General features: G+C 38.7%; 1 protein-coding gene across 2 annotated transcripts in view; it reads right to left on the reverse strand.

Moving 5' to 3' along the window:
* The window catches only part of nup160 (nucleoporin 160), an 86,266-nt gene that overhangs the window by 48,590 nt on the left and 13,804 nt on the right, over window positions 1-23,872 (reverse strand). For both annotated transcript variants that reach the window (XM_067437061.1, XM_067437060.1), the window contains exons 3-12: window positions 22,281-22,491; window positions 21,758-21,983; window positions 17,066-17,141; window positions 16,867-16,981; window positions 16,449-16,688; window positions 16,265-16,362; window positions 14,487-14,571; window positions 14,322-14,390; window positions 13,859-13,942; window positions 13,611-13,781 (exon numbers count right to left, since the gene is read on the reverse strand). In XM_067437061.1, coding sequence (XP_067293162.1) covers window positions 13,611-13,781; window positions 13,859-13,942; window positions 14,322-14,390; window positions 14,487-14,571; window positions 16,265-16,362; window positions 16,449-16,688; window positions 16,867-16,981; window positions 17,066-17,141; window positions 21,758-21,983; window positions 22,281-22,491 — 1,375 coding nt within the window. The remainder of the gene's footprint in view (window positions 1-13,610; window positions 13,782-13,858; window positions 13,943-14,321; window positions 14,391-14,486; window positions 14,572-16,264; window positions 16,363-16,448; window positions 16,689-16,866; window positions 16,982-17,065; window positions 17,142-21,757; window positions 21,984-22,280; window positions 22,492-23,872) is intronic.

Here is a 23,872-nt window from a genome sequence, read left to right on the forward strand (position 1 = left end):
AAAAGTAGCTAATTTAAAATGTACTCAGAGTAAAAGTTACTTAGTTACTTTTTTAACAGTGGTGGTGGGGGAATCTCCCCTGTAGGGTTGTGATAGGATGAGATTTTCACGATATGACAACTATCTCAGAAAACATCAATTAAACATTTACTGTACCTATTATTAAATGATGGTTATTATCACTTGTTAAAATGATGTTAAATGAATGAAGAAGATTGGTCTTTATTTATTTGGTTGAACAAATGCTTTATTATAACAAACTTAAAACCATTTGTTTATTTTGTTTATCAAAACTTCAATAAAGCATGTCCAATAAACTAAATTCAATAAATTACTATGAATTAGATTAACAACTTATTTTTATCATTAATTTGTAAAAATGTTTAAGAATAATAGAGTCCATATGTAGTAGACGGAGCAGCTCATTCACAGAGAGAGAACAAGCAGATCATATATTCATATAGCAATGTTTTGTGCTTTAATGTTCACAGACCATGTCGCGATTTGATTTATTTCTAAGGCCTACAGCTCTACATTCGAGTTTTTCGTTCATCCACCAGTTTGCGTGTATTACACCAATTCTCCGTTATAATGTAAAGTTAATGTTCATGACTGGATTCCCTCTGCGTCACAAATCAATCGGCCTAAGTTATAAACATACCTTTATTTGCACAGAGGGATGTGCCCCCGAACATGTTCTATGTGTTTCTTCATTTGCATCCACATTTTGTGCACATTTGATATCCTCCAGGACAACACCACATAATTTTTTTCTATATCCAAAGTATTTCCATACTAGCCAGGAGTTCACGACGGCGTTTTGCTTTCACCTGGGTCTGCGTCACTGACGTCTGTCTTGTTCGCCTCCATCTGATATTTGCGCGCATGTTCTCTCCCGCGTCCCGCGCCCTCTATTCAATATAGTCATTTCCGGATCGCGGTCTTTTTCCTCCCCTCTTTGCATTAATGATTTATTTTTACTCAGTAACGGATGTGGTTTAAAATGTAGCGAAGTACAATACTTTAATCAAAATGTACTTAAGTAAAAGTAAAATTACAGATTTTTAAAACTACTTAAAAAAGTAGAAGTACACAGAAAAACTACTCAATTACAGTAACGCGAGTAAATGTAATTCGTTACTTTCCACCTCTGGTAGTTAGCATGTAGGTTTGTGGTCTGTTTGACCAGTAAAGGCCCCAATATCCTCACAGCATAGTTATTTTTGGTTCTTCGCTTGGGGGCTAAACGAAGTTCGAAATATGTGACCAGTGATATACTGTTAGCGAACAGCCAACGCCGCCCACACTGCTGAAAGCTGTGTTCAGATGAATATGTTAATATGTGCAGCACGCTTTTCTCTCAGTAACAAAAACAACAAAATGGAGAAAAAAACAAGCATTTTTTAAATAAAGCAATGTGGATATGTTCGCATGAGCTCTGATATTCGTCACTATATTTATATATAGCACTTTATACAACAGATTGCTCAAAACTAAGCAGCTTTATCATATTGAACATGAAAAACAGTGTCAGTGTCAAATGACGTCACAGTTCGTTCTTCAAATTCATTTTTGAAGTATATCGGGGCCTTAAAGGAGAACTCCTGGGAATTTTGAAGTTTATCTTGATCGCTATACCTTTGTGAGTACAGTATATAGAATAATAATAAGAAAAAACGGATTGGTGCTTGCAACACGGAGTTATTACAATTAATGCCCCCCTCAGCTAAAACGGCAGCTTTGGGGACATAAACGTAAAGGGTGTCTTTGTGCCTCTTAACAGACACAAAATGCAATTAAAATGTCTGAAGAGAGACTATCACGTCAGAAAGTGAGTAACTAAAGTAACTTGTGTGATCAGCGCTGATTTGAGACGTGAACCGTTTAGAACGATTCAGTCTGATTTGGTGAACTGGTTCACCCGGGTCACTAAAAGGAACCGGTTCAAAAGAATGATCCGTTTGTGAACCGGACATCACTGGCGTGATGATCCGATCGGGCTCACAAGTCAAGAAGAAGCTCGCGTTTGTGCCTTTCCGAATTGTGGCAACAGAATGCGAACATTTGCAGCGAACTTTGACAAGTGAATACTTTGACAAGGATGACTAACTTACACAGACACAACACAGCGGGCCGGTTGAAGAATAATGCCATTCCGGGGTTAAAGACGGGTGCAGCCACTGTGGAGGTAATGTAAACTTTATTTATCCTTCCATTTGGGCACACCCGGCTTGAGGAAAGATGTGCAGTAATAAAATAATCCCGCTTTACACACACAACGCTCTTCCCAACTGGACTATGTACTTTTTTCCAGCTAGACTGAGTTCCCACGGGACTCCCGCGAGACACAGCTAGCTGTCTTAAACACTATTTAGGTGAATTTAAACAATGGCTAAGTGGCTAAACGCATCTCGTTGTCGTGTGAGGGACCTGTTCATGTTGGACAGACATTTTAATTGCATTTTGTGTCTGTTAGAATGCACAAAGACACCCGTTACGGATATGCCCCCAAAGCTGCTGTTTTAGCTGAGGGGGGCTCTGGGCATTAACTTTAAACGCTCTGTGTTGCAAGCACCAATCTGGTTCGTTTTTTTTTCTACAGACCGTACTCAAAGATATAACGATCAAGATAAACTTAAAAATTCCCCGGAGTTCTCCTTTAAGTGTTAGAAAATGGACTTTTGATGTCACTGAGAACCACAGTGGAGCACAGATGATCACAAGCTCAAGATATTTAATTTTGAGCTTCCTTTTTTTTTACTGTCCAGTCTAATAAGTCACGCAACAACAAAAAAAAAAAGATTTATTGCATTTAAACAAATCTTTAAATATCTAAAAGATGTAATTCCACATTCCAGCTATTAGAGCTTCTGAATTTTACATTGAATCAGCCAGCATAAAAACGCCACTGATGCCATTTGAGGCATATGAAAGAAAAACTGTTAACCCTAGAACCTTGATGTACTATAAACGATTAGTAGCTATGCCATATTAAGTTACTAATCTTAATGCATTGAATTGTCATTCAACGCATACTCTCACGGGTCTTTGAGAAAATGTAATTCCCATGCACAGATGGACCAGCAATGCCGTTTCTAGGCATAGGCAAACTAGGCGGTCGCCTAGGGCGCCAACAGCTGGGGGGCGCCAGTGAGCCCCCACCCCAACAAGATTTTTTAGTTATTTCATATATATTTTATAGGGCTGTAACGATATGCGATATGAAATCGAAATCGCAATACGCAGGTCCACGAACCTGTATCGCGATGTGAGGAGGCAGAATCGCGACACACCCCTTCCAACTCCCAGAATTATCCTTCCTGTCCAGGTCCAACTTTTAAGTCAGCAGTATGGCAACATTTCAGCTACCCGGTGGAGAACAAGGATGGCAATCGTGTAGTTGACAAGACCCACACAATTTGCCGTAAGTGTTTCAAGAAGCTTCCCCAACCGGCTGGCAACGTGGTGTGAGCGTGACGCTTCTGTTGCGTGTCATCCGCGGGGCGGCTGCGTGGCGTTTTCTCTTTCTTTGCACACCAGAAGCATGTCTGACGCGGCGCTTCTGTTGGTATTGATGTACAGGAGGCCCTATACTTCATGTTAAATATATATTGCCTATTGGTACCGCAAAGAAAACGTCGGCAGTAGCCTATTGACCATACAGATATATGGTATTGACGGCAAAATAGGCTACAGAATACAGTACAGAATAAAACTGTTTTGTCCCCCCCATATCGCGGTTTGTATCGTACCCTGGGTCAAAAATCGTGATACGAACCGAATCGTGGGTTTGGTGTATCGTTACAGCCCTAATATTTTATTATTAATATTTCGTACTTTTGCTATTTCAAGGCATTATGATTAGTTGCGATTATTGGAGTGAAGTCGCCATGGTGATAGTGGCGCTGCTGTAATGAAATGAGATCATGTAGAGGGCGGCAGGGAATGTCGTCATCCGTGGCGTTGTAACGCTTGTGTCCGCGTGAAAAATGCGGCTAGCTCAATGTAACTGGAGAGTGGATGCAAACACGGAGGCGATTAACATCAAACAGATCGCACTTTATTCCCGCTGAACTCTCATCACAAACTCCCTTTCCGTCCACACCATTACTTAATAAAACAAAATAACTGACTGTTAGCAACAGAAAACAGAAAATAATCCCCACACATGGGAGCTCAAGACTCAGTGCGCACATACACAAAAGGCAGACTTCGTTTGCAGGGAGCGCGCGCAACTCTTAAAGGGGCCACACTATATTTCTACTCGTTACAGCGTGCTTTAGTTTCATCATCATGAAAAGGTCAAAGCCATCAGGGGCTCAGTATCATAAAAAGAAAAAAGAGGAAATATAAAAAAAGCGAAATATACAGGTATGTTAGCCTACTTATTGGTTACTTGTTCTCTACTAAGCTGGTCGCTCTATCATAACGTTAAGCAAAACACTACACTGAATATTAGTACTGGACGGACCACACGCCATGCTCATTTCAGGTGCAGAACATTGTAGCAGTTCATTTGAATAAAAAAAAACATTACATCAGAGATAGCGTTTAAATTGATCAAGTAGGCTAATACTGTCATAACCATGGGCGTCACTAGGCCCTTTTTTATGAACTTATGCCTCAGCCCCCCCTAAAAAAATATGTGATTTTACAGGCTTCGGCTACGGCTTCGCCCCGTCTTTTAGTCTTTGTGTCACTGCGTCCGCAGCAGCGCCGAGTGACATGGTTTTCAAGCTATTGTTATCTAATTTTTTAGCCTTCAGAACAACGTAAAATACACATATGTGGATCATAGAAATCAAAATTTTCTCGGGGGAGAAAGTACTGTTTATGGGCCAATCGAACATTTCACAAAGAACAAAAACAAAAGTAATATTTCTGCATTATAATATCGGACAGAGCATTACAACTTAAATGTGTGTTGTTTTGCAGCAATAAAGTTTTGTGAGCATCACTCAGGGAGTGTCCTGCACTGGCTGGAGATTCACATGAAATCCATATTCAAATACAGATTAAAGCTTTAAATAAATAAATAAAACAATTGTGTTACAGGTGATATTAATATCATCATTTTACAATTCTGACCAAAACTCTTGCGGTCTTCCAGTACGGTGCACACAGTGTTTCCCCTACAATGTATTCACAGTGGCGCAGCGCCACCACAGGATTTCAGCATGATCCGTTCTCCACATAAACAGTAATATTTTTAGGGAGAATCGACTTTTTTTCGGTCAACATTTACTCTGCTACATTTCCTACATAAAATGCATATTTTTACTCCGATACATTTTCCCAAAGCATTTTTGTTACTTACTGCAAAAAACATTTGGAAGACTGCAAGCGTGCAAACAAGTGCTCGCGCAAGTGAGCTTGCATCCGTTGCTATAGCGACTGACACGTCAGACTGCGCGCAGCAGAGCGGGACACTTCAAAAACGGATTTAAAACAGACAAACCGGTATGTACAGTACTCTTTACTATTACTATCAAGTAATTACTTTGTTGACTAGAGGCTGTAATAATGCAATTGAGGCTGATGCTAACATTAGTAACTGTTACCTGTAACTGACAAAAACATGCAAGTCTGACACAAACGTTTAATGCCATGTTTGTTACCATCTAATTTTATTTGCATTATTTTATATCCATCTGGACGCTTTTATCCTGCGAAGTGGCATATTTGAAGCAAGTGACATGCAGTGGTGGAGGAAGTACTGAATCTCAGTACTTAAGTAAATATGGCTCTGGTTATTTGTACTTTTACTTAAGTAAAAGTAGAAGTACCACATCGACAATCATACTAGAGTAAAAGTAAAAAAGTACCTGATTTTAAATGTACTTTTAGTATTAAAAGTAAAAGAACTTGCAAGACAATTTATTCACTTAATGTCTATATTCTAATAATTAAAAAGAAGAAAACAGTATGGTCTGTGGCGTTTTAATCAAGTTAGTTTTGGGTTAATGTCGGCTAATTGTGCGTATCATCTGTTGCCCAGTTTACATTCTGACTCACAATATCAGGGCGATCTGCAAAGTTAAAGATCAATATTCAGAAGAACATTTTCATCAGCTTCGATGTATTTAAATCTTCATATTTAAGAGGATTCATCTTAAATATAGGATATATTATATATATAGGAATATAGGACTGCAGCTTTCCTTTTATATTCTTAAATTTGATCAATAAATTAAATTAGAATAACGCTATATGGTTATTGAATTAAATAATTTACACTGACAAATTATAATTCCTTTTAATAATGTTATGAGATTGTTTTAACTAGGCCTATATATTTTTAATACAATAAGAAACGTTGGAAAGAATGTTTAAACATGAAACTAAACTACCAGTAGGTGGCGGCAGGTCTTAATGAGTGAGTCATTGGGTGCGTTTACATGCACACCAGTCGATAACTCCAAAAAATCAGCTTATTGAAATAACCAGTTTTCCCCGTCTACATGCAAACCAGTAAACGGACAACGCAAGTTAACCGCGTTTACATGACTATTTATAAACGGGGTTATTTCCTTGTAGTGCCGATTCATTCAAACGCTCCATTAACACACCATTGCTGTGAGATGCGTTGTGGTTCTGATGTGGAAATATAATCTGATCTTGGAAATATTTTCGCTGCTGTAATAGAACAAAAGCAGTTTATATTGCATCTAAAATGTAAGTGACTAATTTTAATTAATTGTTTATGGAACTGTCATGAAATTAGTGTCACATTTTCAGTGGTGATGGTATTCAGGAAAACAGCACTCTTGGTCGTGTCATGTGATGTTTTTTAAACTGTAGGCTATTATACGTTATTAATAGGGATGCACGATATTGGATTTTTGCCTATATCCGATATGCCGATATTTTTCAGCTCATTTAGGCCGATGCCGATACCGATGCCGATATATGTTTATTTTTTCCCTTTGTTTGGAAACAACACCATTTTGAGCAAAAACTATTTTTTTTTCATTCTGGTTTCAGATTTCTGAGGTCTCCTTACTAAAAGGATTCTTGTTGAAGATAAATAAATGTTAATAAAGTTCTTTTTATGATAAGAGTATATTAAAAGCTCTGAAAATAACAATAATAAAGTCAGTAATTTTTCACCCCAGGTGCAGCTGTAACCTTAATATTGTATTTTTGGATTTAACGTTTGTGCACATGAAGTGGGGGTGGCATGACATCCATTGATGCTGTCTTTTAATTCTACAATTATTGTAGAGCTCCTTGGATTATTTTTCATCATCCATTTCGTAAAATTTTATTACAGATTAATACACTGTATATAAAAGTATTTAATTTACAAGTGTCATGCTTGTGATTTATGACATCATTACTGATTTGTTTATTCAGAACAAGAAGTAACTTCAATATATTTGCGTATTCTACTTTTCAATGTATAACTGTAACAACAGCGCCCCCACTACATGTATAAATATATAGCGGTCTAGCTGGAGGGCACTAGGACCTGGAGGAGCTTCTGCTGCTGTGGAGGCTGCCGCACGTGCTAGAGAGTGGGGAGACGCGATTGGGCTTGTTTTGGGCTAGTTTTGTTGTGAAAACGTGGCAAATCTGCTGCTGATGGTCACGTCCTTCTGTACGTGCATTCAGAAATTCAAGGCAGCATTTAAAAACAGTCAATATAAATCACTGTACATGCAATGTATTTTCTTGTTTTCACTTGAAGAATGACTGCAGTGCTGACATGGTCTTATCGCTGTAGCACTCCTTGCACACGTGAGTTATTGCAGGCGCATATCAACACGTTATCATATCGGCAAGGCATATCGGCATAATGTTTTCATATCGACCGATGCCGATTTTTATATTTTAAGCGTTTATCGGCCAATTCCGATGTCGTGCCGATAATATCGTGCATCCCTAGTTATTAAATATAAAAACCTTCACATTTTGAATATTTACTGCAGTATGTTACTGAGTTTCTCTGTATGAGCGGCGTTGGTTTGTTTCCATTTCTCCTCAAGAGGCTGCGCGCTTCAGTCTAGAGCACAGGGTGTTAGAATAGATCAAGATATATCAGCATTTCCAAATATTAAAATCGGTATTCTGCAAGGCTCTATACTTGGACTGTTGCTGTTCAGTCTCTTTATAAATGACTTACCTATGCACTGCGCAGGGGCCAGCTGTCAACATTATGCAGATGATGCAGTTTTTTACATCGCTGCTAAGTCGCCAAAACAGGCTGCAGAGGCATTGTCTATGTGTCTCCTATTCAACACTGGCTTAGTCAAAATCAGTTAGTATTAAATGTTTCAAAAACAGTTTCTATGTGTTTTTCTATTAGGAAACATGACTTAAAAGGAAATTTTATTATTAATTTACAAAATGGAAAAATTGACTGTGTTACAGATTTTAAATATCTTGGATTGGTTTTAGATTCTCAGCTTAAATTTAATAAACATATAAAGAAAATTTCAAGAACAATACAAAGTAACCTTAATTGTTTTAAATTAATTAGAAATTACATTCCAAATCAGGCAGCACTGTTGTACATGCACGCTATGGTATTTTCTCATATTTCATATTGCGTAACAGCATGGGCACAGGCTGCTCCTACTTTAATTAAAAGTATAGGTTCATTATATAATCGTGCAATTAAAATCATAGACAAAAGAAGGATTCGATATCATCACCGTGCTATTCTTAAGAAATATAATTTAATGAGTTTTGATTATTGTATAAATGTATTAATCATTTAACGCCTGAACCGTTAAGTACATTTGTGGAGAAACTGAACAGCAGTAGAGTTACGAGAAGTAATACACAGCATGATTGTAAATTTCCATACTGCAGGACTAGTTTTGGTCAGACAGCTTTTTCTGTTAGAAGCTCTAAGCTCTGGAATTTATTGCCACCTGATATAAAAACTATTCCTGATTTTAAAATGTTTTCTTTCAGACTTAAGACATGGTTAAAGATAAATCAGAATTGTACTCACTTATAATATTGTGATTATATTGTGTATGTTTGGAAGTCATAGAGTATTATTGTTTGAGTTTTATTAATGTATGAATCAGTTTTTAGATACTTTTTTTGTATTTATTGTTTTTGATTGATAAAGGCCCTTCTAGGGACAAGTGTTGCAAATTCCGCCTTTGGCTATATACACTGTGATACAGACATCAGATTGTTTAGTTTAAATGATCTATGTTGGTGGTATCTGTCCCTATCAAATAAATTATAAAATAAAAATAAATAAATAAAATAAAACAGCGCAACCGTCAGTTCATACATTAGCCTATTATTATCCATTAAAACTGCACTATGTAGTATTTTTGCAGTAAAATATCCAAAAACCACTAGGCCAGTGTTATATTTTGTTCAGTTGAGTACCTACAATATCCCAGATGTTTCCAACTATTTATAAATTGTGAGAAAATTGCTATTTTAACTAAGGACCGGGACGTTTCAGCATAGCGTTTGAGGGAGTCGCCTGTCAATCGCGTCATATCTGCGCTACCCTCGGTTTCGGCTTTTATTTGGCATGAGCCCTTTACTCTTAGCAGTGTGAACAAGTGAACGCACGGAGTAACGTCATAACATCGTTTTAAACACACTTAAATGTATCTAATATGATAAACAGAGCTGCATTACCTCATAATCATGACCAGAAGAGCGGATCAGTGCAGGCGCCCGGCGAATGAGTCCCGTCCCGTCATAATAAAAGTCCCAGTACTCGCGAGGCGTGTTTGTATAACAATCGCTCCAGCGGTCGTGCTCAGGTCCATAACACTCGCTCCTGCTCTGCTTTAGACTACAGTAACGTTAATAACCGCATGCATGAACGTGATTTCTGCCCGAGTCCTATTTTCCACCGGCTGTGATGAGAAGACCACATGTCCCAAGATGCTGCGCTCAAACTTTGCGTCATCAAACTACGCATTTGGTTTGAATAGGCGACCTCCAGTGGACGGAAAGTTGCACCTTTAATTATCCGAACAAACCTTAATCTCGAGCCCTGAAACTGATCAGAAAATGTAACAAAACGTTGTAGAAATGTAGTGGAGTAGAAAGTAAAATATTTGCTGCAAAATGAAACAAAGTAAAAGTAAAAAGTATGCACTATTGATTCTACTTAAGTAAAGTACAGATACGTGAAAAATTTACTTAAGTAAAATAAAGTATTTGTATAAAGTTTGTTACATTCCAGCACTGGTGACATTAAGAATCAAACTGTATCCTCATGCAGCTAACAGAAACAAACATAAATCAGAAACTCATTCGTGTTTTTTTAACATCACTGTAGCATAGTTTGATTAGCCATCAAGTGTTCAACACTTGAAGCAAGTTTGTGAGCGTGACTTTTCACACAGAATAGGGTGATTTTAATCAGATCCATTAATCATTTAAGACATATTGACGTGATATCTGTATACCTACAGCTCCAGCCACTTCATGCAGTGTTTGTATTAGCATGTTTATGTTTCTGTTTGTATTTACTTTATTTCTAGTTGAAGACAAGAGCTGAGAAATAGGCTGCAAGTACAGCACCTGGCCATATGCATGTGTGTCAGCATTAATGCCCCAAATGAAGTGCTCACAGATTGGGTGTGGCTTTCGCCATTAAGATAACATTTTCAATAAATTGTAAATAATCTTTTTCTGGGTTGTGCCATTTCATTTTTCTCTTATCAATTTCTACCAATACTGTAAATGAAAGCTGCAAATTAACACCAAAGACATGAATAATCCTGTCTAAAATTATAAAATTACGGTTTCTATTTGTGACCAGTTCAAGGTACGTCCTGCTATAATCTCAAAATGTCCATTTCTATCCACAAAACTTGCCAGAAGTCATGGCAGAAGTCATGGTTATTTTTATTATTTATTCCAGAGGTGCATGCCCCCAGAATCCCCCAACCCCCCACGCAAAGTTTTTTTCAGTAAAAAAAACAAAGAACAAATGGCAATATGAAATATAAATACAACATAAATATATTAACATTGCTTCAAGTTTAGGTAGGCTACTATTTTTCCCCAGTTGTTGTTTGTTTAACATTAACACACATATAGGAGCGTTTATAGGCTATACTAACTGGAACTGGAGAACAATGCAATACAAAATAGACTTATAACACGAAAGCTGATTAATTGTCTGCTATATGATGCATGTTGGTCTCATTTGTAGTTAATACAGCGAACTATCTTTGGACTAGCATAAGAAAGAACTACAACACCTCTAAATAAACACACACTAAAGAGCTGCGGGAGCATTGCACTCATCATGATATATTATTTAACTATAGGCCTATATTAAAAATAAACTAAACATGTTGAAATTGTACCTCAGTATGCTTCTTCTCTGCATGTCTTAACATTTGCCATTACGCTATTATTTTTTTCTCCATGAAAGTTTCTCACTAAAAGTCAGGCAGCGCACGAGCCTCAACAGCATGACACTGATACCAATGATAAAATATCCAAAGTTCAATTGCGCTAAAAGTTATAAAATCAGAAGAATCATTCTCGGGATATGATGCTGCCATTTGTGTAACTTGCACGAACCCATTTAAACTCGTTAGGAAGCTGTTCAGCTCACGTTAGCTGTAGTGCGACTGGATTCTGCCACCGCACTTCTCTTGGATGATGACGCATAACTAACTTAACAGTGGGGGGAAATCTGCAGTTTGTCCAATGATAACAGTCACTGTGTCCGCCAGACTGGAGAAATTTTCCCAGCAATGTGACCAAAAATTAGCCTGACGTGGTCATACTCAAGTCTAGTCAGAGTCTGATGCTCCATTGGGCTGTGATTATGGGGTGTGTTTCAACCGAAACAAGGAAACACATCAATTGGACAGACCTACAACCAATCAGAGCAACGGAGCGACGCATTGTCAAACGTCAACAGTTCAACTGCACTGTGTTGCCAAGTCCGCATTTTTTCCGCGGGTTTTTTCTATGTCCGCGGGTTGAAGCGACTATTATGTGATATATAGACCCATGAGTGCGAATTTTAGCAGGCAACCTTGCTAAAATAACACACATTTTACCCCCCAAACACCTTTTTTTTCCCGGAGAACCCCCCTAGTAGTTGCAGCGTTTTGTTGTAAAAACTTGGCAACCCTGTCTGCACGCGCGCTGAAATCAGGCTGGAATACACGATCTTTGCCAGTGTTGTAAAATAATTTAATGATACTGAAGGGGGGATTTTGAAATCCACTGCCGCTTCAATATACCTGTATATATTTATATCCTAATTAACTTCATAATCAAAACCTTAATATTTATCTTCCTATATTATTATAATGATAGCTTATCATTATAGCTTTAGTTTCTTGTTTTCTAAAGTGTGTATTTGGTCTCTGAGGAGTGACTGAGGGTCTGGCCTAGAGATGTGTGATGTGTCACTAAACACTGGCAACATTGGATGGATTTTGGAGGTATCGCACACCCCTAACATGTCAGGAGTGCAGTAACAGCGTTTGCTCACTTAGCCCGGCTTCCAGATATGAAATATGGATTTGTCTTTCATTTAATTTATTATGTTTTATTCCTTTTATATTTCCTTTTACTAAAACACTAAAAAGTCAAGATGAATATTGCCTGTACTATTGTGTGTTCCTCTCACTAAAGGAAAGCACGTTATCAGTATGTTTTGGTAAGAACTGGTTAGAACTGGAGCCTAATCAGCTCCAACCTTGGAGAGACCGTGTATCTGTGTATGTGCGCAATATTCTATGCTACAGATCAGAATGGTGTACAATGGGCACCCTAAGAGATGGGTGGACTTGTTGTTCTGGGCAAGCTGGCGCCTGCTCCAGATCTGGAAGGTCACTACGGGCCTAATTCTGGGTGAAAGCATCAACAAGTGACACGTCAGTGGAAGCGTGCATCAGATTAACTGACTCGAGTGGAAATTTACCATGACTGTGCATTGTCTCTGAGCCAATCAGAACCATCCACATCGCAGTAATGACGTGGATAAGACCTTGAAAACGGTATAACTGTTGGGACAATTGTATGTACGATAGGGCGAGGCAACGAGACGGTGAGAGAGGGAGCGCGGCCTACGAACTCCTTGTGAGACTTGAAGCTGGCTTCTGCTTTTGAAACTGCAAACTATTCTAAGTAATTTTTTCTTTTAATTAATTGCAATCCTGACTCTGTCTTCATTTCTTCACTACTGGTCCTGGGTCATAAGCTGTTTACCCCTAACAATACCCAGAGAACTTACCCAACATGATCATTATTTCTGAGAGAAATTGTGAAGGTGAATGCAGATACGAACAAGCTCTCCGTTTAGGATTTGAACAAATATAACCCAAGCCCCTTTGATGACGTGCATGATTACGTTTCTGTTGATCATCTGTCCGTCATCGTCTAAAGCCCGCCCTGATGATTTCATTTTCAAGGCCAGACCGAATGGCCAGACCGAATTGCCCGACCTAAAAATGCTGTGGGCGGGGCTAAATTCAGCTGGCATCCAGGCTAACCAAAAATATTTAAGTGAATTAGAATTTAAAACTTTTTAAGGACCGGCTGTTACTAAAGAAGCACTAAGAGACAATTTTGATTTAATTTGACCTTCACACACACACAGACACTTCACTTCAACAAAATGAAGTAAGGCTGAGATCTGGTACCTTCTTGAGGATGCAGACCATGGCTGTGGAAGGGCTCACGTGCAGGGCGAGTGGTGTGGACAGAACGTCCTGGTACTGTAGGCAACACGCGTAAAACTTTGACCAGAACTCCACCTGCAGCAGACGGTAGTCTTCCTGACAGAACTCATACTCCGTCACACTGGACTGAAGCTGAACACAATGTTTGATGAGATGTTTAGTGGTAACACAAGAAATGAACACAAAGAGGTTAAACAGCACCACTTTACCTCATTTTCCACTGCGACAGTAACCTCTTTCTTCAGCTCCTCCCATGATAAGTCGGAATAACGCTCTGTACCTCGTTTGTAAATCTGTCCGAAAAGAATCAACTCTTCTTGATAAATGCCAGTATAAACAGCAGTTTTTCTGTCATCATGGTGAAATGAAGGTTTGGATCAGCAAGTAAGTTTCTTTGTTTTGGATGAGATCAGATTAAAATGAGAATCAGGCACCAACATTTCAGAGCGCTGTAATCTCTAATGTGTTGAGGTTAAAAACTGTACAATGTACAATACTTTCTCCTGTAATGCAAATTTCTTATTTGATCATTTAAACTTCCAAAACAGCATTTGGAGACCTTGAGTATTTTTTATATTTACTATTTAAATGAAATGGCCTCGGGACATTTTAACTGAATAGCCCTGCTCTACGACCCATTAAAATTGTATTAAAGTAAATTTAGATTTGTACCTGTAAAGCTTTAATGATGGCTGAGGCTGTGAAGCGCAGTGGTGAAAAAAGTACATCAAGATAGATTTCCTGTTTAAAAACAACATTGTTTTAGAAAGGAGCTCAAAATGGCACAATTTATGACACACCAGTTTCAGCGTTCACATTAGAACCAGATACACTTACCCGTGGGTCTTGGTCTTCACCAATGTGAACTTCCTCCTCTGGTGACGGCTGGACAAACACCTGGTTCCACATGCCTGTTGTATTACTACAATTTAAAACATAAGTGGCAAAATCAGACAAAATTAGCAAATATTATTATATATATATTTTATATGTACAGGTCCTTCTCAAAAAATTAGCATATTGTGATAAAGTTCATTATTTTCCATAATGTAATGATAAAAATTAAACTTCTTTATATATTTTAGATTCATTGCACACCAACTGAAATATTATATCTCAAAAAATTAGCATACTTCATCCGACCAATAAAAGTCAACCTTCAAATAATTATGTTCAGTTATGCACTCAATACTTGGTTGGGAATCCTTTTGCAGAAATGACTGCTTCAGTGCGGCGCGGCATGGAGGCGATCAGCCTGTGGCACTGCTGAGGTGTTATGAGGCCCAGGATGCTTCGAGAGCGGCCTTAAGCTCATCCAGAGTGTTGGGTCTTGCGTCTCTCAACTTTCTCTTCACAATATCCCACAGATTCTCTATGGGGTTCAGGTCAGGAGAGTTGGCAGGCCAATTGAGCACAGTAATACCATGGTCAGTAAACCATTTACCAGTGGTTTTGGCTCTGTGAGCAGGTGCCAGGTCGTGCTGAAAAACCAAATCTTCATCTCCATAAAGCTTTTCAGCAGATGGAAGCATGAAGTGCTCCAAAATCTCCTGATAGCGAGCTGCACTGACCCTGCCCTTGATAAAACACAGTGGACCAACACCAGCAGCTGACATGGCACCCCAGACCATCACTGACTGTGGGGACTTGACACTGGACTTCAGGCATTTTGGCATTTCCTTCTCCCCAGTCTTCCTCCAGACTCTGGCACCTTGATTTCTGAATGACATTTAATCCGAAAAAAGTACTTTGGACCACTGAGCCACAGTCCAGTGCTGCTTCTCTGTAGCCCAAAAGTGTCTTGACCTGGGGAATGCGGCACCTGTAGCCCATTTCCTGCACACGCCTGTGCACGGTGGCTCTGGATGTTTCTACTCCAGACTCAGTCCACTGCTTCCGCAGGTCCCCCAAGGTCTGGAGTCGGTCCTTCTCCACAATCTTCCTCAGGGTCCGCTCACCTCTTCTCGTTGTGCAGCGTTTTTTGCCACACTTTTTCCTTCCCACAGACTTCCCACTGAGGTGCCTTGATACAGCACTCTGGGAACAGCCTATTCGGTCAGAAATGTCTTTCTGTGTCTTCCCCTCTCGCTTGAGGGTGTCAATGATGGCCTTCTGGACAGCAGTCAGGTCGGCAGTCTTACCCATGATTGCGGTTTTGAGTAATGAACCAGGCTGGGAGTTTTTAAAAGCCTCAGGAATCTTTTGCAGGAGTTTAGAGTTAATTAGTTGATTCAGATGATTAGGTTAATAGCTCGTTTAGAGAACCTTTTCATGATATCCTTTTTTTTTGTGAGATAGGAATTTTGGGTTTTCATGAGCTGTATGCCAAAATCGTCAGTATTAAAACAATAAAAGACCTGAAATATTTCAGTTGGTGTGCAATGGATCTAAAATATATGAAAGTTTAATTTTTATCATTACATTTTGGAAAATAATGAACTTTATCACAATATGCTAATTTTTTTGAGAAGGATCTGTATATAAAGGATCACTTATACAAACAGTTTTTGACTGTTTTCTGGGGTTTGTTAGACTAATTGTGTACAAAATATTTTAATGAAATTATTTGGGGCGCAACGCACATCCCTAGTTAAAATTCAAACTATATTACTCACTGCTCAAAACTGATGTACTTCACCACAGTCTGGTTGTCATTATCCAGCCAAACAGCCCAAATATCAGTCCCCGTCAAGACAAAATCCACTAGTGTCTCCTGTTTCACACAAACACATACACTTAAGTACACATCCATCAGTGTAATCATTTGAAGCATTCAATGTTTACTGTATCGAACTCTACCTGTGTAGAAAAAAGCGTTGAGATGTGATCCAGACTGTAGCGATTGTTCTCACTGGCCACCAGCTGCAGCACACAGAACTGACTGCGTTTGGGTACCGCGAGGTAGATGGCGAGACACAGACCGATGGATGAGGAGAAGAAGAGACGAAGCTTATGAGCTTGTGCTGGAGAAGACTTTGCATCTCCACGACCCACGGGCATATACTCCAGCATATCAGTCACCAACAGACACATCTGATGCTGAGAGACAAAAAATGTATACATCAATGTGACTGGCAGGAAACTAGCTACTGGATTAAACTCAGTCGATTGTATCGACCAATCGCAACAGGCCTATTGCTGACATTTAAAGACACGGCAATTACATTTTGATACATGAATGAAGTTGGATGTATGGATAATCTGGAGCCAAACTGACCTTAAATGACCACATCCGCAGTTTATGATCTTGACACAGCGCGAATACAAAAGTGTCATCCTCTAGCTGGTGGAAAGCCAGACTGATGGCTAGATCAGACGTGCTCTGATCTCCCCTGTGGATTGGATTATCTGTTTAAACTCTTTCTGTTTGTGTGATTCAATTAACATTAGATTTTAATGCAAAAGCAGTAATGTACCTGATAGCAGTGGGCATCCAGCCGGCCAAACGCTGCATCATTGAACTCTGTTTTAACTCCAAAATTGACACAGTCCCTTTTTGAAACAGGAAGATAAATTATAAATTTGGTTGAAAAAATTACTCATCCTCAGGTTGTTAGACCCATAAGACTTCTGTAAATACAACAAATGAAAGTTTATGTAGGCATAAAAGCCTTAAAGCAGCACTAGGTAACTTTTCAACCTTCATAATATATTTTCAAGACTCTTGTGATGATACATCGACTTACAATAGGTTGAATGACACGTCTGCCATAGCCTGATGGGGTCTGTATCGTTTTTAATCGTACTTTTAAACTTCGGGGTTCGGGTAGTAACCCAATAACAAAAAGAACTACAAAATTCGACTGCTTTACGGCATATACGTCACTTCCACCAACACCCACACTTCCTTACATTCGGACGCGCGAGCCCAACTTTGTTCGTCGGATAATATACTCATGTCCGAAGCAGCAGAGACAAATAAGAAAGAAAAGGTTTTGCTGGAGGAAAGCAATAAGAGGAAACGGAAAAGTGATGGGATTAAAGGCCGGACGAGGATCAACATGTGACCAGCGTTTGCTCGTTGGCGTGAGCTGAAGGAGGCGTGCCCGACCGATGCTGTCCTGCTTGTTATGGTGATTACCGACCACTCAAACATTGAACTGAAGTATCATATAGATTCTGTAAAACGCTAACCAATAGACTACTATAATGACGCTGGCTTGTAAACGTGAGCATCGTGATTATTTGGCGTTTGAAAAAAATAAAACCCATGAAATTATATTCATATGACATGCTGAAGCATCTGCCACTGACTGTAACGTTACCTGTGATGAAGACATTTCACACGCGCCGCCAGAAGAACACCTGCATGTGAACTCCTCCTGCAGTGTTCAGGGGAACTGTTAGTGCTGCACCGACCCGCGGGACGCTTTTATGAAGTTATTTGGCCGCCCCGCACCACTGTATACATTTTTACAACCCGCCCCGCACCCGCGACCATTAAATAGACATACGGGGTCCGCGGGTTATGAGACGACCCGCGCATCATTAGTTCAGGGCTATCAGGGTTGTCATGTCAACAAATGCACGCGCGATGGCATCCCCTGGTGTAGGATTACAGAGCTTACGACAGTAGTTGAGGACATTATTTTTTCCTAACTGTAGGGGGACCTCGAGAGCAAAAGTTACCAAGTGCTGCTTTAAAGGGTTACTACAGCAATTAGCATATGGCTTTGTATCAGTAGAAACCCTGGAGTATATTCGAATGATTGTGAGAGACATTTCACCCAAAACAAATTAATTTATCTTTGTATTCCACAAACTCAGGTTTGGAATAGCTATGTTTCAATTGACCTGAGCATTTTGGGATGTTGCCTGTGAGCCCGTGTATATTTTCACAAATAATTTACCAATTATTAGACTCAGATATTCACAACTGGAAATTAAGAAACTAAAATGTTAACAAGCATGCATATTTAAGATATGTTATACTTTGCATAAAAATAGTAAACATTTTCAAACTTTAAGGACCCACAGACTGTATCAATGTATACAGGGTTAAGCGGCATTCACACTGCCAGCGACTTTGTCGTAGAGTTTAGATTCTCTGCCCGAGCCCGAACCTGACCCGAACCGACCCGCGGGCCGGGTCGGGCTGAGATTTCCCAGCACTATCATCGGGTCAGGTAGGGCCGGGCCCGCGATCAAGCTTTTTTAATCATTAACCTACTTTACTAGTCTAATTGGGTGGGCAGAAAGCTATGCTATAATCAGAAATTATATATACATATTTAGCAAAATAAGAACTTTGTGAAACAAATGTGTAGACTACAAAGTTGCACAAGTCAGGATTAGTGTAAAGATGCGTGTTAAACTCACAGCTCGAGCAGTGATAGAGCACAGCGTCTGAACAGAAACGCTCTGTGTCAAGAGTTGACAGTGAACAGTTGAAGAGTGAACACTGCACTTTGCTTAATTTAATATCTTCGAATCGTTTCATTTAAAAGTGGACATTTCAAGCTTCCTATATGCATATTTCTCATGTCTGTGAGGCGAGTAGCTGCTGAGTTTCGGTTTATTTATGACGCGCGCTCCAGTTCATGAGCAATGAAAGCGATCACTCCCACGACTTCACCTCGCGATTAATGTCTGCTATTTGCTTCTTATTTATTAAATCCAGGCAATTGGCCTAAGAAACCTTTTTTAAAATTAAGATACAATTTAAACAAAACGAAATAAATGCTTTCTACAAAACAAAACTTACTATTAAACTAAATATAACCACCAAAATCATTTCTGACCCACTCGCAACCTTCCGCATCTTTTCATTCATCATAATCAGATGAAATATGCAAAAATAATATTATAATATTTCAACATAAATATGAAGGAAAAAACACATTGTTTAATGGCAACAACAAAGTGAGCTACAGATAAATGTCTGAGCTGGATTTGAGCAAACATCAGTTTAGCGGTGAGCGGATCATGAGCGCGCGCCTGCGGATTATTGAGCGGAGTCAAGTCAACTTTATTTATACAGCGCTTTTACAATGATGATTGTTTCAAAGCAGCTTCACAGTGTTAAACATGAAAATATTGCAACAAAATGTTATTCGGCTGTACAGTCGCTGTGGAGAAAACTGAAAACTAAATGTAGTTTTATCATGAGCCTCACCAGTCCGCTTCGCTGCGCTTTGCTCATTACAGGCTCGTTCTCGTCAGAACGCCCACGTATTGAACAATGGTCGGGTTTAAATCGGTCTCAGGCTCATAATTACAGTTAATGTGTCGGGCCGGGCTCGGACAGAACGTGCACGGGCTCGGGTAGGGTCGGGCTTGATTTGAGCCCGATCTAACCTCTACTTTGTCGCTGCATCCTGGTGACTGGCTGGTGGGGAGATCGCACCCCCACTACTGGTTGACTAAGTAACACTTATGAATGACATTCACAACTTCACTCCTATAGGTTGTTTTCTCCCAAAAGTCTCTCTTCATTTGCATAAAGTTAAATATCTCAATTTCAGGGTATATACATCAATCCTTAAGTTAAATGTACTACTTTTTAATACCTTTTTTACTACCTTCAGAATATTTTTTAAAAACATCACAACACTGAATTGCAAGTGTTAATCAGCGACCTTTCTATTATTTACACAGATTTTGACATATATAACATACAAAAAAGAATAGATTTAGAATCGACACCAGGAGGAAATCTGTTAAGTTATCATTCAGACACCGTAAAACACATCTCAACATTCACAAAGGTTGGTTAAGGAGAAGCATTACTGCCCACATATTTGATTTACATTAATAATTGGTAATTCAGCAATTAAATTATTTAGTTGCTGAATTGTTGTATTCAGCAATTAAATAATATTTATTATTTATTTTTGTTCCAACAACAAAACCTGAGCCAAATATTACATTTCTATAACTGTGATAAGTTGTTGAATTTAACAAAATACTAAAAACTAGAGCTGTCAATCAATTAAAAACTTTGACTAGATTAAATCACACATTTTTTCTGTGATTAATCGCAATAAAAAAGAAATTTTTTGTACGTTTTTAATATATTTTTTAATATAATAATTTCACAGTTAATCAAATTAATGTAGAAACAACATAAAGACAGTATATTTTAAATACTTGTTTAAATGGCATCTTTTTATGAATGAAGGACAGTAGGCTATTACTGATAGGCCTATTAATTAGCTACTGATTTTTATTTTATTTTTACATTTATTATTAGGCTTTAAAAATATAACAGTTTTTAATTTAAGTAAACTTAAAACAATGCTAACATAAGCCCATAATAAATCCTGTCTTAACAGTTAGGAAATATACAGAAATGTAATAAAGTTATCAAAGTTATATGCAGTCTGCACTGCATAAACTATAAATTAAATAGTTAATCTTAATTAAAGCTACAAAAGTTATTTAGTCAAGAGCAGCGAGTCATTTTCTCTGTTCCCTTTGTTCTTTAACTTTACTGACAGGAAGCTTTATCGGCTGCTGTCCCTTTAAGAGCAGACAGACACGCGGATCTCACTGTCAATGGATCGCGCCTCATTCTCTCACAACTCTTTTTGTTCATTTTAGACTTTATATAAATCCTTTAAGATGGCTCTTATGAGGATAGTCGTTGAAGATATGCCTTGAAGCAAGTCTAAAATAAAAGGTAAGCCAGCCACTTCTGTTGAGCGCGCAGTGCTCTGAGATGATGCCGAACGACCGCTGAATATGACGTCAGCATCAAACACACGTTGAGAGAGACGGAGATGAAAGATCTTTGATGATATGCTGCTAAAGCCCATATTTAAACGAACTAACGCGAACGCAGATAGAATTTCAATCAGAATAGGACACCTGATAGTCTGAAAAAATAATACCTAATTGGGAAAAAAATAATACCTCTGAGACCACATTTAACACTTTTAATGGCCTTAAATTTGACATTTTTGATTTATCACTTTTTAATACTTTTTAAAACCCCGCGGACACCCTGAATTTTGTTGTGTCGCTGGACATGCCTACATCCTGTCACCAACGGTCACAATTGCCAGCTCTCCATTGAAATGAACGGGATCATGTCGCTTTGTCACTGCCTGTCGCTGGAAGTGTGAACACAGCTTTAGACAGATAGAGATTACTGTATAGATACAAACCATCTTGATCATGAGGAGGTAGCGTGACCATGATAATGCTGCCTGATGGTGAGGCAAGAGCAAACAGTGCTTCCCCCTGATGACTGATCCAGGCGGCAGATGTGGACGGAGCGGTCGACTGCGTTCCTTGAGCAAATGGGAGCACATAACTGTGGGCTGGTTCATTTAAATTCAGCTTCCCGATGTCCGTGAATATGGACTGCATCTGGAGTTCAGTGACCAGATCCTATAAGAGAAAAGATAATACAAATTACAGATCATATCCATCAGTAATATTACATTCAGTGGTTCAGTTGTGCAAAAACAAATTCCGTAAATGTGCGCTCTCGTTCGGATCAAGCTGACACGTTCAGTTTTTATTTGTACTGTATTTTATCACTATAAAACAAAATGGCTGGGAACTGAATTTCATATTATAACAAAAAATAAAATTTGGCTGTATCAGCAGAAAGAAAAAAAACATGTTGATTAAGTAGCAGTCAGGAACGGCCTACGAAAGCAGAGTAAAGGTCCTGTCACTTACGCTGCGGTACATGCGGGCGGGGTGCGGCAGCACCAGGCGATGGACTGATTGGCTGGTGACGATAAGAATAATGATGTTGTTAAGGGTCTCTTGTATAGAAACTCCTCCAGGCAGCAAGAGGCAGTGTGGGATACGCAAGCGGACAGCATTATTCAGGAGATTAGTGTCCAGCGACTGCTCAACAAACTGAACAGTGTCCCCTGAAGTGGACCTGGAAGACAGGAGACATCCTAATGTTTATATAGAAGGATAAACAAATGTAATTATTACACCAGAGGAAGTCAGTGATATTGGGACTGTATAAAATAAATGTACTTAATGTATTCATAACTTAACTTTCATAAACATGCACCCATTTATTTAAAAATGTTCCATTGTTAGAATCAGGGTAGAAAACATGCAGATTGTCTATTAACCTTTATATCATAATACAGGCCTGCACAATCAGTTGAAAATATCACGATTACAAACAATTACAACGGAAGTGATTAATTCAAATCATGCAACACTGTTTACATTTACTCCCATTGTGTCAGTTTTCTATGTACAACTTGTTTTTGGGCAGCGGCCGAATATTGTAATAAAACAAACACTAGGGCTGGGAATTGACATAGACTTCACAAATCCAACTGATTCCGATTCCCAAGCTGTTGAAAAATGCCCATGTATATATTTTATAGTTTTATTGATTAAATGTAAGAATTTGACACAAAAGATGATTCATACTAGGGATGGGACATTATGAAAAAATCCCCTCATGATTATAGTGACAAAACATTACACAATTATTAATATTATCACATGAGAAGTGTTCAAAAAGAACAGATGCTCACACTGAAATCATTTCAACAAGTGTTATATTTGAAAATCAACAAATAAAACGAATCAAGCAGCATTATGCACTTTAATCAAGATACCATTGTGGCATCTCCTTCCTGATAATGACCGTCGTCAATAGCAACAAATTATAACACGCATCTAGGGATGCGCGATATACCGGTACTGGAAAAATACCGGTATATATTTTATTTAAAACGGTACGATATCATGATTTGGCACATTTCGGTATATGCTGCTTTTCCGAAGTTCACCGCTAGATGGCAGCGCTCTGCCCAAACTGACCCGAAACAACCCGCAAATGTGACAACAACATAGACGGACAAAATGGATAAAACAGTTGAATCTCACTCAAGATGTCCAAAACAAATTAATAAAGAGAGGAGTAGAAGTGACATTTGTAATGACTTTGCTTATAAAACTGATGAAGAGCCATCAAACCTAGCCAAGAAGCATCTGTCACTATCCTGACTTTAGGAAATCTTAAGAGATTGACAGGTCAGTGGATCATTCAAACCATCTCATTTAGACATTTATTTTCTTTTAACACTGATCAACACACACACACAGCCTAACATAAGATCAAATATCACAATCTCCAGCGTTCGTTTCAACCAATGACATTTAGATCTCATTATATTTGCACGCATACTATTGCACTGTTTACATTCGCGTTAGACACAACCGACTGTGTTTATGTGAATACTCACTAAAGACGGACATTTGTACATAATTCTGTGTATTTGACTGTTTAA

This window comes from Pseudorasbora parva, chromosome 25 (genome assembly GCF_024679245.1).
Source record: "Pseudorasbora parva isolate DD20220531a chromosome 25, ASM2467924v1, whole genome shotgun sequence".
NCBI lineage: Eukaryota > Metazoa > Chordata > Actinopteri > Cypriniformes > Gobionidae > Pseudorasbora > Pseudorasbora parva.